Source organism: Malaya genurostris, chromosome 3, assembly GCF_030247185.1.
Source record: "Malaya genurostris strain Urasoe2022 chromosome 3, Malgen_1.1, whole genome shotgun sequence".
Lineage (NCBI taxonomy): Eukaryota > Metazoa > Arthropoda > Insecta > Diptera > Culicidae > Malaya > Malaya genurostris.
In genome coordinates, this window is record NC_080572.1 from 110,772,162 (window position 1) to 110,789,348 (window position 17,187).

Below are 17,187 nucleotides of genomic sequence, written 5' to 3' on the forward strand. Positions count from 1 at the left end.
TTGGTTCTGTAACAAAATCCTAAAACAGAACGAAAAACCTGAATTCTGGTCCTCCTGAATTCTGAGCATAATTTCAAGTTTAAAATTTTGTTTCAGAATTTAGATTTAGGTTACAGAAATTAAAACCATGTGTCTGGGTCGGGATCTTGACTTGATTTTTGGACATGAATTTAGTTCCTTTATTAATATTCGGAATTTAGTTCGAACATCAAGTTCAGAATTCGGTTCCAGAGCTTCAGGATTTTTAAAAAGAGTTTCATCATTGTAGAACATGCTCATGTAATGAATTCTTGGTCCAGATTTCTAACCAGATTTTTTCCTCTAAATTCTAAATTCAAATTACCCATTACCCACCCACCTTTTTCAACCAGCTCTTGCATTCAAAGTTTATTTGCCGATTACTACTGCTGCTGACGAAGCATAGTTTGCTTGTTTGTTACGGGCGGCCAGAATTATGCTGCGTTCTACTACGCCAGTCTTCAGAAAAATTATAAATGCAAGAACCGTATAAAATCATTTGTTTCGGAAGAACCAGCGTAGATTTTATACAGTTATATAATTAAAAGTTTTTTTTGTCCGGTTCTGACAAAAAATTTTTTTAAACAATATGTGTTTAAACGAGATGATGTTCAAAACTCATAATCGAATATATTGTACGGTTGTTGATAGCTATCAAAATGTTAATCTAAGAACAACAAAAATATCAAAATTCTTCCAGTTATATTTATTCAAAACATTACTTCTGTGTTTGCCAGATAAAAGGTGTAGTCCGTTCGTGATCTTATATGATATCAATTGTCTATCAGTCGGTTTATCGATAAACACTATTAATTTCAAACTAGCAAATAAATATTTCTCAGGATTAAGCAAACAATTTTAGCAGTGCCAATGTCTGCAATTTACCAATTAGTATCTACCTCATTTTCGCTTGATTTAGAAGGTTCAAAGTGATATCCGTAAGAACAGTGAAGTTACGAGTATCCAATAAAATACATTCCGCAAGTAACGCATATTGTGGCCATGATGGGTTTTCATGGTTAGGATCACTTTGATCATGAAATTATGAATAATTGTCATGATTGCATGAGAAGACAAAGTGATTTGGTTTAATGAATTTTAAATCATGACTACAATAACGGATTTCTTTCCATGTATGAAGAAAGATGTAATTTGATAAACAATTCAATAAGGATACTGTGGATAAAGCTAAGATCAGACTAGCCAGTTTATATGTCACAGTTTATCTGCCACGGACAAGTAATTTTTCGGCAGTTTAAATTTGGTCTGGCAATGTGATTCACAGTTAAATGACTGCAGCGGTCAGGTTTGACTGCCGGTAGTCAATATTTTGACAGTTGTTATGTTTGACTGTGACAGACTTTTTGAGCATGTCTGTATTGTGATTACATTGATCAGACAAATAAAACTAGTTACAGACTTATTATAGGGAGTGGGCTGTTTATTACAGTTTTTCTGCACACAGTGATCACATTACAAGAAAGTTTTGCGACAGAGAACTTTCCGCGGAATATCGTTTTATGATAAAATATCGATCTGGTCTCACAAAAGGAAGTTCATTGCGTTGCTACTTGGTGTGTTGTGTTTGGAAGCAATTAAAGAAGGAATGTAAATGTGCTTCGGTTTTTTTTACCTCTTTTATATATATAAAAATAGGTATAGAAATCGCTCAAACTTAAGAAAAATTTCCCAAGGCCCGGAGGCGCATGGTGGATTGGTTATTATTTTAGAAAATCTCAAATATTGAACTTTTCCACATTTTTGAAAAATATGAAACCGAAGCTCTTCGATGTATCTAAAAATTATTTATTAATCAAGGATGAAGTGAGCGTGTTTTTGTTAAAATGAAACGTTAATTTTGAATGAGTAAATAAAAAAAAAAATAGTCGAAATAGTGACCATCTTTCTGGCAATTTGTGGATACCTTGCCAATCAGATATCCAATTTTCGACTTCTTCGTAGGAATTGAAATGGTGCAAAGTCAATGCGTGGCTATTCGATAAAAACAAATTGTAGTCATTTCATATAAATTCATATTTGTTTTCCTTCCTTTTTCATCTCTGCATGATTTACATTTCAAGTGATTCTATCATAAATTGTTTCATCTTTGTTACAGTACTTTGGTTGTTCTGTTTCTTATTTCCTATCTGTATTTTACTGATTTAGTGTCGTTTGATACAAATAGTAGTCGGAAATAAATGAACACGACGGTGAGGGAGAAGCTCCCAGTCAAGTGCTTTGATTGTATCCTTCCTGAACTTTGACACTGATTTTGATCATTTGGTGCCCCCCCCCCTCCCCCTCTCGTCGCCCTGATGATACACTACACCTTTCTAATCCTTTCCCACATAAAAATCATTACCTTTTAAACCGTCTTTTACATGTTGCTTCTGATAGAGCATGATCACCATATGCCTCAAACAAGCATTCGATGAGACTCTGCAGTACTTTTCTTCAAATGCAAACAAAATTCTAATGCTTTCCCCAAATCATCACTTTCTAGTACAAAATTCGACAATTTTTAAATGATTGATATATGCGATGTTGTTTGTTCTATGATGTATATTAGATATGTTTAGCAGATGTCATAACAAACAAAAAATTGAGATTCTTTCACATTATATGTTCATTATCTACACATTTGTGTCTTAACACTCACATCATACGGGTATATCTGCTATTACTAAAAAATCCAGAGTGGCACCGAGATCGAAAGCGTAAAAAATATGTTTCGCAATTGTTAAGAACTTTTCACGCAACAAATACATTTTCAATAAATTGTAAATGGAGTGGTAGATTTAAAAATCAAATGCAATAAAAATCCATAGGATCATCCTACCTAAATATGACAATTACAGGGTTGAAATCGAACTAATGAACGAACGATAAGCTATTGGAAACTCGGTAAATATTTACAAAATCTAGAAACAAATTTCAAATGAGTAAATTATTTGTTACTGTTCAGTATTTTTTAATTTGGAGTGGTTAATAGTTTTTTCATTATTTCATTATTTAATTTTTCATATCTATTTCAGTACAAAGCAAATCGTTCCAATACTAAACTTCTGGAAATCCATTGCACTTTATCGTGAAGAAGGAGCTCGGAAAATTCACTAGTAATTTTTTTAAAGAATTCTACGAAATGTGATAAAAGTTTCATTATTTCGACCGGAAATGACGACATTGACAACGCGGTTCGGTGAGAAGTGAGTGCACGTCGTTGAGAGATAGAGGTGGTGTCCAGTGTTGGTGATTGCCGAAAATTTGACAGAAGCTGCTCGATATTCATCAATATTGTATACAACACTTTCAATCTGGTAGAAGATGCTACAAGAACTCGTGTCTCGCAATGCATGAGCCGCGAGAGGATTTTTATACATTTGTTCACTCCACTTCATACTCTGAGTATTTCGCGGCCCTTTAAAAAATTACAGTCTGATAATGATTGGTGCTGTGTGGAATTTACCAAGAGAGACTCGCAAGTTGACAATTATCGCAGAAAATCGAATCGATGATTCAACTTGATGATTCTCATACTAGGTTGCAATATTTAAGAACCCTTGTGTGGAGCATTCACAGACATTCTCATAGACACAACTTATACAAAGGTTATATGCACATAGTTAGAATAAGCGACAATAGTAAAATGATTCCATCGCAATTATCCACTGCCATACAGAATCGGATCGCGAAACGAGAATAAGCGACCGTTTGTCGCTTCAGAGATAATCCCCTCAGCAGCGAGCTAACCTTTGATTCTCAGACAGGTCATCGAGAGAAATTCACTCTTGCACTGCTGTCTACTCTATGTTAAATGAACCATGCCGATTTTTTGTTGCTGCGATGATATCCGTCTCTCTTTGATGGTACTGATTGAATCGTGTGAAGAGTTGCTAGTGAGCGTTCTTTGATACGATAAAAACCATCCTTGGTGGCGTCTAATACTCGTTAATCGATTTCGATCGATTTTAGGTACTTTTTTGCGGCTTCCTGTTCCTGACATAGTGGTCATATACTCAAAAATGGAACTCACGCACTTTTCGTAGAGGTCGCTTAACCGATATTCACAAATTTAGGATCAAATAAAAGGCCACAACTTCTGAACTTTGCGCGGATGCCAGTGTTTGAAATATCCCTTTTAAAATTATAAGTATTTAAAATTTAAACCGTAGTTTAAAGTACGATGGTCAAATCATATAAAATTTTATAAAATTTACTAAAATCAATACAGTTTATAAGTCATGTTAACAGATGGTCATTCGAACCGACTTCATTTACACCTGTTGCAGAAGTACCTGGAATAGCAAAACTGTTTCATTTTGTTGGTTGTACTAATTGATGCGCAATCAATTTTTTTTGTTTTCTTTCGAAAAGCAATGAAAATTATTTCGAAGAACCCCACATACATGAGAATGTGAGAATATGAGTAATACGAGAAAGCCATCAATACACCACTAGGTGGATTAGAACAGGTTTTTTATTACTACCTGTTTTCAACACATTAGAAAAAATTTGATCACGAAACCAAACCTCTTGAGGAAAACCACGTGTACTCACTTCTCACAACATAAACAAGTTTTTGGTTGTCATAGAATCTGTGACGGACAACTTCTGCACAACAAATTCAGAAACAGTCAAATTTGTCTGTTTGTCTGTCGACTATAATCACACTGTGATTACATTGTCACAGATAATCTGCACACTTTGACTGCATACAGATGGACAGTCAAGCCGATTTTGACTGCATGCAGACAACTGCGAACCGATTACACTATATTACAGTCAAACTGCACAAGTTTGTGCAGATAAACTGGCTAATGTAATCGTTGCTTAAGAAGCCTTTACATTATTTGTTATATGCCGATTTTCATAGTTGTCCCGGGTTGGCGGTTCAGCGCATAGGGCGCTGGTCTTACAAGCCAGTTGTCATATGTTCGAGTCCAGACCTGGACGGATACTTAAGCTACGATCAGACTAGCCAGTTTATCTGTCACAGTTTATCTGCCACAGACAAGTAATTTTTCGGCAGTTAATATTTGGTCTGGCAATGTGATTCACAGTTAAATGACTGCAGCGGTCAGGTTTGACTGCCGGTAGTCAATATTTTGACAGTTGTTATGTTTGACTGTGACAGACTTTTTGAGCATGTCTGTATTGTGATTACATTGATCAGACAAATCAAACTGGTTACAGACTTAAATATAGGGAGTGGACTGTTTATTGCAGTTTTTCTGCACAAAGTGATCACATTGGAAGAAAGTTTGTGGGGCAGAGAACTTTTCACAAAATATTGCATTATGATAAAATATCGATCTGATCTCACAAACAGAAGTTCGATGCGTTGTTACTTTGTGTGTTGTGTTTCGAAGCAATTAAAGAAGGAATATAAATGCTCCGTTTTTTTAACCTTTTTTATAAATATCAAAAATAGGTATAGAAATCGCTCAAACTTTAGAAAAATTTTCCGAGGCCCGGAGACGCATGGTGGATTGGTTATTATTTTAGACAATTTCAAATACTGAACTTTTCCACAGTTTTAAAAAATATGAAACCGAAGCTCTTCGATGTGTCTAAAAATCATTTATCACCCAAATATGAAGTGAGCGGGTTTTTGTTAAAATGAAACGTTTTTTTTTGAATGTGAAAAAAAAGTCGAAATAGTGACCATCTTTCTGGCAATTTGTGGACAATAAGTATTTTTCACGCAACAAATACATTTTCAATAAATTGTAAATGAAGTGGTAGATTCAAAATTCAAATGCAATGAAAATCCATAGAATCATCCTACCTCCGTAAATATGACAATTAAAGAGTTGAAATTTTGGGAAGGTTGTATCCAGTCCAAGCTCTTTCAAATATGGTATAACGGTATGAATTCGCTTTGGGTAAGAGTTCAGATTTTGACAGATCCCCACTTTTATTACCAAACGCTTTGTAATCAATGCAATTATCGAACTAATGAACGAACGATAAGCTATTGGAAATTCGGTAAATATTTACAAAATCTAGAAAAATATTTCAAATAAGTACATTTTCTGTTACCGTTCAGAATTTTTTAATTTGGAGTAGTTAATACTTTTTTCATTAATTCATTATTTAATTTTTCATAATTATTTCATCCAAGTACAAAGCAAAACGTTAAAGTACTATGCTTCTGGAGATCCATTGCACTTTATCGTGAAGGAGGAGCTCGGAAAATTCAGTAGTAATTTCTATTAAGAATTCTACGAAATATGCGATAAGCTTCATTATTTCGACCGGAAATGACGACATTGACAACGCGGTTCGGTGAGAAGTTAGTACACGTGGTTAAGCGATAGAATTGGGGTCCAATACTCGTTAATCGATTTCGATCGATTTTAAGTACTTTTTTGTAAAATAAACAATATTTGTGTATAAAACTAAAGAGCCCTGGCATCATATACAAAGAGCCTTGGGCTATTCCCGGCTTTCTGTTCCTGAAATAGTGGTCATATACTCAAAAATGGAACTCACTCACATTTCGTAGAGGTCGCTTGACCGATATTCACAAATTTAGGTTCAAATAAAAGGCCAAAACTCCTGAGCTTCTAAACTTTGCCCGGATGCAAGTGTTTTAAATTTCATTTTTGCCATTTCCAAAATTATAAGTATTTAAAATTTAAACCGTCGTTTAAAGTACGATGGCCGAATCATATAAAATCTTATAAAATTGACTAAAATGAAAACAGTTTGTAAGTCATGTTAACAGGTGGTCATTCGAACTGACTTCATTTACACCGGTTGCAGAAGTACCATCAATAGCAAAACTGTTTCATTTTGTTGGTTGTTGGTTGTGCTAATTGATTTTTTTTTGTTTTCTTTCAAGAAGCAATAAAAATTATTTCGAGGAATACCACATGTATGAGAATGTGAGAATATGAGTAATACGAGAAAGCCATCAATACACTACTAGGTGGATTAAAACTGGTTTGTTATTACAATCTGGTTTCTACACATTAGAAAATAATTGATCACGAAACCAACCCTCTTGGGGAAAACCACGTGTACTCACTTCTCAAACTGGTGCTGGAACGTTTTGCTTTGTGTTTGGATGAAATAAACAAGTTTTTGGTTGTCATAGAATCTGTGGCAGACAACTTCTGCACAACAGTTTCAGAAACAGTCAAATTTGTCTGTACAGTCATCAACTGGTTGTCTGTCGACTATGATCACACTATGATTACATTGTCACAGATAATCTGCACACTTTGACTGCATACAGATGGACAGTCAAGCTGAATTTGACTGCTTGCAGACAACTGCGAACCGATTACACTATATTACAGTCAAACTGCACAAGTTTGTGCAGATAAACTGGCTAATGTAATCGTACCTTTAGTGTCAAAAGGATCGTAGTACCAGCCATGCAATGACTCTGTACGCTAAGAACCGGCTGCGAAGTCTGTTGAAACAGAAAGGCCAAATTCCACAAAAGGAATGTATTGCCCGGAGTTTGTTTTCGATTTTCATAGTTTCGGTAAACGGATATGCATTAATCCGTAAGTCCGATCGTAAGGAAATTGAACTGTAGCTGCTGGTGATACTACCTGCACGCATCAGCACACATACTGACGTTTTCTGATATCGATGCATAAAGCCGCATGAAGTTGAAATTATACAATAATTATTAAGTCTTTTTCTAACGAGATAAGCAAAACGATAGGGCGATTTAATGATGAACAACACGTTGGAAATGCTAGTTGCGTTAGGGATACTGGTTCAGTAGTTTTGCTCGTAATAAAGTCATAAGAAATAATGTTCCAATCATTTAGTTATCTATTTTTCAGGAGTGAAAATGTTGCAGACTAGAAACCGAAGGTATGGCTTCTCTTTTGCCTTGTACCGTTAGTCATTTGAATCAAACAATAGATAATGAACCAACAGATACCAATTAGGATCCAGCTTCTCACAATACATGCTGATGGATGTCCTTTCTTCGATAGATCTATTTGTGGATAAAGCATCAGTACTCGTGTGGTTTCAGGATTCGATGAAAAGCCATCATCTCGAAGCGGGTTCTGTTGAACATAACCTGAAGCAAGAAATATAGCACCAGCTTCCCGCTAGTATGCTTCCTCCGTACCGGTTCCCTCTGACGATTCCGACAATACGACGACAGGCATTGGAGCCACCTTCAATTACGGTCGGTATCATTTATTTTTCCTGACCTACTGACTAGAGTGTGGGTTCGGGAAGGTTGGTGCGTTTCCAACGTTGCTGCTGTCTCGCAAATTTGCTTTCCCGCTGCTTGTTCGGACTGGCTCTCCAAGCACAAGTGTTCATCAGTTATGCTTCAGTGCGCTCTCTGTAGATCCCTGAAAACCGAGCCGACGACGCGTCGGTATTCGGAACGACTCGGGTTGTTATGCTTCACATGGAGAGTTCGGTTTGTGTTGCGCAACATATTCCTTCGGTTTGACGAGCCGACCGGGGGGTTCCTCTCGAGGCCGTATAGCAATGCGACTGTAGCAACGGTACGTCAAGGTGAAGGATTCCTCATGATTCTTGTGTTATGTTACACGTAGCATAGCGATGAGAGAGTTGGTTCGTTCTAGAGCAGATAATATTTCCGGTAGGAGCGGAATTTTTAGTCGTGTTTTAGAAATCGAAACGAGCGGATGTATTTTGATGTTTCTCGCGCCCCCACGCTGTAGGAAGTTGTTTGTGAATATTTCGTGTTTGAGTCCTGTTTGCTATCGCAACGCTGGTCACGATTTGTTATCTGATTTGGCCATTGGCAATTTTGAGCCTTTTCGCACACATTTTGGACTGGTTAGTTCACACAAAGCTGCAGGTTTAGTTTGAAAGTGCGAAGTGTAGTATCGTGCCGGTAGAAGGTTTCGGTTTTTACCGACGATCTCGTGATACACTTTGGCACCGGCTGCCCTGGCCTTCGGTCTACATATAGTGCGAGTGGTGTGTGTTTGTGGGATGGTCATCGAAAAACGCCGCCAAGTGCAGAACAGAGCAACGAGGAAAATCTTCATCCCAGCTGTTTCGAGTTTCTCTCAGACGAACTACGTCGACTACTAGGTGCGGGAGCACGGAAGAAAAATCGGAAAATGCGAATAGCGAATAATGAAATTGGAATAAAATAAATTTCCTTCCATTCGTGTGTGCATTGTTGGTGTTGGTGAAAGCTGAAATAATAGTGAATATCGCAGCAAATTTGTTTTGATAAATTTGAATCTGTCAGTCCGTTGTACGTGTTGGTCGTGTTGCTCGCCCGTCTATCTATCGTCACCACCCGCGCCACCTGAGGCTACCTGTAGGAATGATAAAATTGGAAAAGTATTAAATTGTAGCTACAGAGTGAACGCATTTGGAGCAAAATTTGATTCCGTGCCTAGATCGGATCGCATATAGTGTGTAAAAACTGTGAATTGCTTTCGGTGTAGTAAAAATAGCTAGCGTGAGCTCATGCCGCGGGCAAAACAAGTGATGTTTATTCAATTTTCTTCGCACGTGTGTGTCCTGGCATCGCTTTAGAAAAGCCCGAACGGTGTGCGGTGCGTGAAATACGTGCGTGTCTGATAGCAAGTCATCTGTAAGCCTACGGATTTGTAGCCACCTGAGGACAGCAGCCGTGAAAATTCAGGAAGCTCACTCCCGTTCTTCTAAACTAGCAAGATCAGCGCTGACTGAGCAGCACCGAGCATGGATAAATTCAGCACCATAAAAATTGGATTATTCTGTTTACTTTTCGGAGGTGAGATATGGAAATTTCGCGTCTTATACCTTTATCTCTCGAATGTGTCAGAATTATAAATTTTTCGCCTTGTTTGTTATAATAGAAATAAGCGTTTTGTTTGATATAAGGCACCGAGAGCGCATATCTGTTGCTATATTGTGTGGATTTATTTGGAATACACCGCATGCGGCTGCTAGGTGTACGTTTTTTTTCTACTTCATCTTCTAAGGGATAATATTTCAAAATCTTTAATTCAATTAGGCATGGGCAATCAGGATTTTCTGTACGTGAGAGGATATCTAATCTAAGTTTCAATAAAATCCTGAGCTATTTACATGAAGTTTTGCAATGATTGAAATTAACCTATTTTGACGGTATGATTGCAATTGGTTATTTTGTCCGGGTAAAATTTACTTTTAATTTGATTTTATTTCGTCTTCTATCGTATAACGATCATTTGGATCCGAAAACTTGTGTTCACAGGCAATATATAATAAAAGAGCGCCGTTTTGTAGGGCAACGTTTTTGAAAGTGGTTTATCTCGTTTTTAATTCACTCGTCAATTCTTTCCAGTTTGATTCTCTTAAGTAGTTTAAATAATATAGTTGGTTGAAAAATTCATCCAGAATTTATATAAATAATTTTTGGAACACACTGTTATCTAAAAAACCACCGACCTAGCTAGAAATCATTATTACATTCTCTGTGTGCCATACTATTACATTCTCTTGGTGAAGTTTGATTTGGCATTCAATTTCTTACGTGCATAAGCTTCACTAGGCTGAAATTCTATTAACACTAACAATCCTTCCAGATCAGGGCTCGAACATACGACAATTGGTTTGTAAATAATCGGTTGCACTGCACGCTTGAAATCGCTTGTTTTTGACAGATAGCTCCTTGCTCTCATTCGCTGAATTTACTTGGAGATACTTGATCGGATTTAGAAGATCGTACACTCGTTTGAAATATACGATTACATATAAGTTGGAATGGCTTATAGTGAACACTGCCGGTTCCAAAGAAAAAAACCTATTTTAATCCACCTAGTGGTGCAATGATGCCTTTCTCACATTACTCATTACATCATAAATATGATCGTGAAATTCGCAAAATCAACTGTTTATTGAATAGAAATAGGATAATTTGTTCGGATCTAATCTTACAAACTCTATAAAACCTGTTTACCCTGTAGTTCCGGAACCGAAAGTAGTATCCACAACAAATTAAGGAATTCCGTATGAAACTGTAAGACTTTTCTTTTGAACCTATAAGTTTGTGAAAATCGATTTGGCCATCTCCAAGAAAAGTAAGTGAGATCCTTTTTGCAGTTTTTGATCATTATTTCCAATACTTCCGAAACCGGATTCAGATAAACGGAATAGCCGAAGTTGGTTCGTTTACTACCAACAAATATGACCTACAAATTGGATCAGTTTTGAACGTAGTTAAACCTATACTTACTATCTCATGCTCTATTTCGATTAAACCAATTAAACGAAACGAACCTGCGTTTTTGTTACTTCTGCGTATGTAAGTCAAGCTAAACAGCATAACACATGTAATAGGATTATTATTATTATTATTATTATTATTTTTATTAATATTATTATTTTTATTATTAATATTATTATTATTATTATTATTATTATTATTATTATTATTATTATTATTATTATTATTATTATTATTATTATTATTATTATTATTATTATTATTATTATTATTATTATTATTGACATCACTACACAACGTGTACGAAATGGAACAAAGCACGCCTTGTTCGTTTTGTGTTTTCTTCTTCTTTCAGTGTTGTACATAGTGCCACTCTATATGGCGATTTGAAAACTTTGACACTCATCGCCCTGCAACTGCGGAACCGGAAGTCCGATCCGGATGAAATTTCACACTAGGTTTAAAGACAGTATGAACTTCAATTCAAATCAAGATTTGTGAAAATCGGTTCAAGCATCGCAGAGAAATCGAAGTGAATTTAGTTTTAGGAGTTTTTCTTCTCCACTTTCGGTGTTCTTCGAACAGGGAAAGAGGGAACCAGTAGTGCCGAATTAACTTTTCATGCCCACAAACTAACAAGCTCTGCAAACTAGAAGAATTTATCAGACAGTTTTATGGGATTTGTACCTGTTTTTAACCATCGTTTGTGGAAAAATACTAAAAAAATTGGTAATTTTCCACTTATCACTTATCTTAGCTTGCAAAAATCGGTTGAGTCGTTCCAGAGATAATTGAGTGTAAACTTTTTCTCAAATTTTCACGCCATATAACTCCGGAACCGGAAGTCACATTCAAATGAAATTCAATAGCAAGCTATGGGACTATAATACCTTTTATTTGAATCTTAGTTTGTGAAAAACGGTTCAGCCATCTCTGAAAAAAGTGAGTGCATATTTTTTTTCACTTTTTTGGTACTATATCTCCGGTTAAAAAGTCGATTTTCACAGTGATTGCATAGCCTTTCTATATGAGAAAGGCAAAACGTGAAAGTATCGTAACCGCAAAAACGCATTTTTTTCTTTCCGCATAATTTTTTTCAGAAATGGCTGGCCTCATTTAGGCCAATTTGCGCTCATTTGGGGAAGTGAATCTTAGTTTGTAAAATCCGTTAAGGTATTTGGTATTAGTTTGTAAAATCCGTTAATGGTATAATGCAAAACTATCAAAATATTACTCAGATATTTCATATCCGTATGCTCTGAACCCCTTTCTATTCTTGTTGAAACCCTTCTTATTCTAGCTAGTGGTGTGAAAATGCCTTTCTCATAGCCATCATATTTATGAGATTATATTCTTAGCCAATAATATTCTATCATTTCACGCATAATTGTCTCGAATATATAGAAAAAAAAAACACATAAAATATGGAACAGTTATGTGTAGAACGTCCGTATTGTTAACTTATCAAATAACCCAATAGTAGCTTACAAACGTGTCTAAGACTATGGCATCGTCGAGAGATTTTGAAGCACTGAAAAACATTATGTTTCGTCGGTTAAGTCATGTATAAGACAACATATCTCGAACCGGGAATGTTTGTTTTCTAAACTAGATCAGGGACTACATTGAAGCTTCTAAATAAGCCTAAGTGTATCGATATTCGTTGATTGAATGTGAAAACTGCAGTTAGTCGAATACATCACTCATACCATTATATCTTCAAACAAGCTTAAGCTTGTTGAAATCGGTTCGAACATCTCAGAGAAAATTGAGCAGAAAAAAGAATTGACAAGTGCACGCACATACACACACACACCTATACACACAGACATTTACCAATCTCGTCGAGCTGAGTCCAATGGTTTATAACACTCAGTCTCCGGTTTCCGAGGCTCTGTTCGAAAGCCGGTTTTTCCAGCAATTCTATCGGCATCCTATTGAGAAAGGCGAAAGGCACGAAAAAAATTTCAACCGCATGAATTAAACGAACCATCGCACAAAGTGAATCGTGCAAAACCGACACATAGAAATACAGAATATTTTCTGCGATTGAGCGCAGTGGGCTTGCGACACGTTTTGTTCGCTAGTAAAACAGGAACTAACTATCTATAGTTATAAAACATAAGTAATAATAATACTAATACTGCACTAATATGCTTCATCATTTTACATGTAATTTTGCTCGCGACACCAGCATAATACGAAATAGCATCGCGCAAGGAACAAAGAAAATGGCGATCATTTTTCAAATTTGATTCGAATTATTTGGAAATTTTTACTAATTCTTGTAAGTTGAGATAATTTTGAGCTTCAAACTGGGAATCATAGGAAATTCTTTCTTTAGTACTTTTTATTTTTGCCTTTCTCTATAGAAAGGTATTAGAATTGCTGAAAAAACGGACTTTCGAACGGAGCCTCGGAGACCCATAGTGTTATATACCATTCGACTCAGTTCGACGAGATCGGAAAATGTCTGTGTGTATGTGTGTGTGCACTTTTAGAAGATATTTGAACGCGCTCAATTTTCTCAGAGATGGCTGAACCGATTTTAACAAACTTGGGCTCGTTTGAAAGCTACTGTCGGGCCATTGATCAAGTTTGAAGATCAAATGGCTGTGACTTTTGGTTTCGGAGATATGGTTGTATAAGTGACGTAACCGACAAAAGGCGTTGAATTTGAACGCGCTCAATTTTCTCAGAGATGGCTGAACCGATTTTAACAAACTTGGGCTCGTTTGAAAGGTACTATCGGGCCATTGATCAAGTTCGAAGATAAAATGGCTGTGACTTTTGGTTTTGTAGATATGATTGTATAAGTGACGTAACCGACAAAAGGCGTTGAATTTGAACGCGCTCAATTTTCTCAGAGATGGCTGAACCGATTTTAACAAACTTGGGCTCGTTTGAAAGGTACTATCGGGCCATTGATCAAGTTCGAAGATCAAATGGCTGTGACTTTTGGTTTCGGAGATATGATGGTATAAGTGACGTAACCGACAAAAGGCGTTGAATTTGAACGCGCTCAATTTTCTCAGAGATAACTGAACCGATTTTAACAAACTTGTGTTCGTTTGAAAGCTACTGTCGGGCCATTAATCAAGTTCGAAGATCAAATGGTTGTGACTTTTGGTTCCAGATATATGATGGTATAAGTGACGTAACCGACAAAACACATTGATTTTTACCGCTCTTATATATATATATATATATATATATATATATATATATATATATATATATATATATATATATATATATATATATATATATATATATATATATATATATATATATATATATATATATATATATATATATATATATATATATATATATATATATATATATATATATATATATATATATATATATATATATATATATATATATATATATATATATATATATATATATATATATATATATATATATATATATATATATATATATATATATATATATATATATATATATATATATATATATATATATATATATATATATATATATATATATATATATATATATATATATATATATATATATATATATATATATATATATATATATATATATATATATATATATATATATATATATATATATATATATATATATATATATATATATATATATATATATATAAGGGGTGCTGCCCGGTGGTAAACTTTTTCATATTTTCATATTTTTTCTAAGTCCCAAAAAGTCGACTTTTTCAAAAAAAAAAAATTTTCGAGATGACACTAAATCTCGACGTTTCATGCAATTCTAAGCCTTTTGGCATCAAAATTTTTTTTTCTATTTCGAAAATTTTATGTACTCCCCCCTATGGTGATTTTTCAAGATATATGAAAATTCCACTAAGTGGACTAAGAAGGCTTTTTGCCTTTCTCTATAGAAAGGTATTAGAATTGCTGGAAAAACCGACTTTTGAACGGAGCCTCGGAGACACATAGTGTTATATACCATTCGACTCAGTTCGACGAGATCGGAAAATGTCTCTGTGTGTGTATGTGTGTGTGTGTGTGTGTGTGTGTGTGTGTGTGTGTGTGTGTGTGTGTGTGTGTGTGTGTGTGTGTGTGTGTGTGTGTGTGTGTGTGTGTGTGTGTGTGTGTGTGTGTGTGTGTGTGTGTGTGTGTGTGTGTGTGTGTGTGTGTGTGAGTGTGTGTAGGTGTGTGTGCACTTTTCGAAGATATTTGAACGCGCTCAATTTTCTCAGAGATGGCTGAACCGATTTTAACAAACTTGGGCTCGTTTGAAAGCTACTGTCGGACCATTGATCAAGTTCAAAGTTCAAATGGTTGTGACTTTTGGTTCCAGATATATGATGGTATAAGCAGAGATGTCTATCTCCTCTGTGTGACGAAGAGCAAGCAAAATTTCTCTCCTCGCACTGACAACTTCAACGAGAGCTCTTCTCTTTCACATTTATACACCACTGTTGTGTAAGTGTGCACGCATCATGAGTGCGTTTGTTTATTTCCTTTTACCTCTTCCACTGAATCGCACCAAAGTGCTAGAGCATTAGCTAATAAATTCTCTGAGGTGGATGCAGATACTTTCACAGAGGTGTACATGCCGGTGAGCACTCTGCTGTATGGTTTTCGTAGATGAAGCGTGGACACGCAAAATCAGCAAAATAAAACAATTTATCATAAAATTTTCGGTTTTCCTTGCAAATTTTTCATAGCAAGGCCAGATCTACTCTCTATTAATTGAAGTTCACAGAAGTGTTCGCTCACCATCACACGCCAGTGGTCACTTGGGTGTATTTAGACGAGAGCGCGTGTGAGCGATTCATGCGAAGAGAATGTGTTTCACTCGCGCCAGCTGCTTTAACCACAAGCACACACTCAAATGCTGTCTATTCGACACTGAGAAGAAGTGCGCTTTCCTCTTTGTGCGGTGATTCGTTTTTTGCATCCTCGGTGTGGCAAAAATCTGACTCTAGCGTGTATAACTCTGGTGAAATGCCATCTCTGGGTATAAGTGACGTAACCGACAAAACACGTTGATTTTTACCGCTCTTATATATATATATATATATATATATATATATATATATATATATATATATATATATATATATATATATATATATATATATATATATATATATATATATATATAAGGGTGCCAAAATTTTGGGATCAACTCTATTTTCGTAAAGTTCTAGTGCTCAAAAGTTTAAGTACCTCGAAAAAAGCCTTCATGCTAAATTTGACCTAAATCGGACATGCTTAAGGGGTGCTGCCCGGTGGTAAAGGTTTGACAATTTTCGATCTTGAAAAAGCACCATAGGGGGGAGTACATGAAATTTCCAAAATCGAAAATTTTTTTTGATGCCAAAACTCTTAAAACTGCATAAAACATCGAAATTTAGTGTCATCTCAAAAAAATTTTTTTTGAAAAAATCAACTTTCCCAAAAAGTCCCAAAAAGTCGATATTTTCAAAAATTTTTTTTTTCGAGATGACACTAAATCTCGACGTTTCATGCAATTCTAAGCCTTTTGGCATCAAAATTTTTTTTTCGATTTCGAATATTTCTATGGTGGTTATGGTGATTTTTCAAGATATATGAAAATTTCACTAAGTGGACTAAGAAGGCTTTTTTTTAGATTAGCATCACTGTTCTCATACAAATAGGCAACGCAAATGTCAAGCACTAGTTTGGAAAAATGATGCTGACTGTGTGACATAAACACTGAAGCATGCTTTTGTGAACTACTCGAATCAATCTGAATCAATTGGTGTCAAAATTAGTATCCAAAATTATTTAATAAAAGTATGAAACATATTTTCATGAGACTGTTATGAAAGAAGAGAAAGGCATTATCACACCACTAGGTGGATTAAGAAGAGTTTTTTCCATCCTATCGTTGGTCCTTTATTCATCCTATAAATTAGTAATGGCGACAACAATCAAAACAAAATATTCCACTATTACACTCTCAGGTTCAAAATGTCAGAATTCTTTTTAAAAACGGCCTAATGCCAACTA

General features: G+C 35.4%; 1 protein-coding gene across 6 annotated transcripts in view; it reads left to right on the forward strand.

Moving 5' to 3' along the window:
- The first annotated feature begins 8,619 nt into the window (after positions 1-8,619).
- Positions 8,620-17,187, forward strand: part of LOC131437905 (uncharacterized) — a 307,910-nt gene continuing 299,342 nt past the window's right edge. For 4 of the 6 annotated variants that reach the window (XM_058607561.1, XM_058607562.1, XM_058607563.1 and 1 more), the window contains exon 1: positions 8,620-9,748. In XM_058607561.1, the coding sequence (XP_058463544.1) occupies positions 9,697-9,748 (52 nt within the window). In that variant the 5' untranslated portion in view covers positions 8,620-9,696. The remainder of the gene's footprint in view (positions 9,749-17,187) is intronic. The other 2 variants (XM_058607565.1, XM_058607567.1) reach the window with 1 other exon arrangement.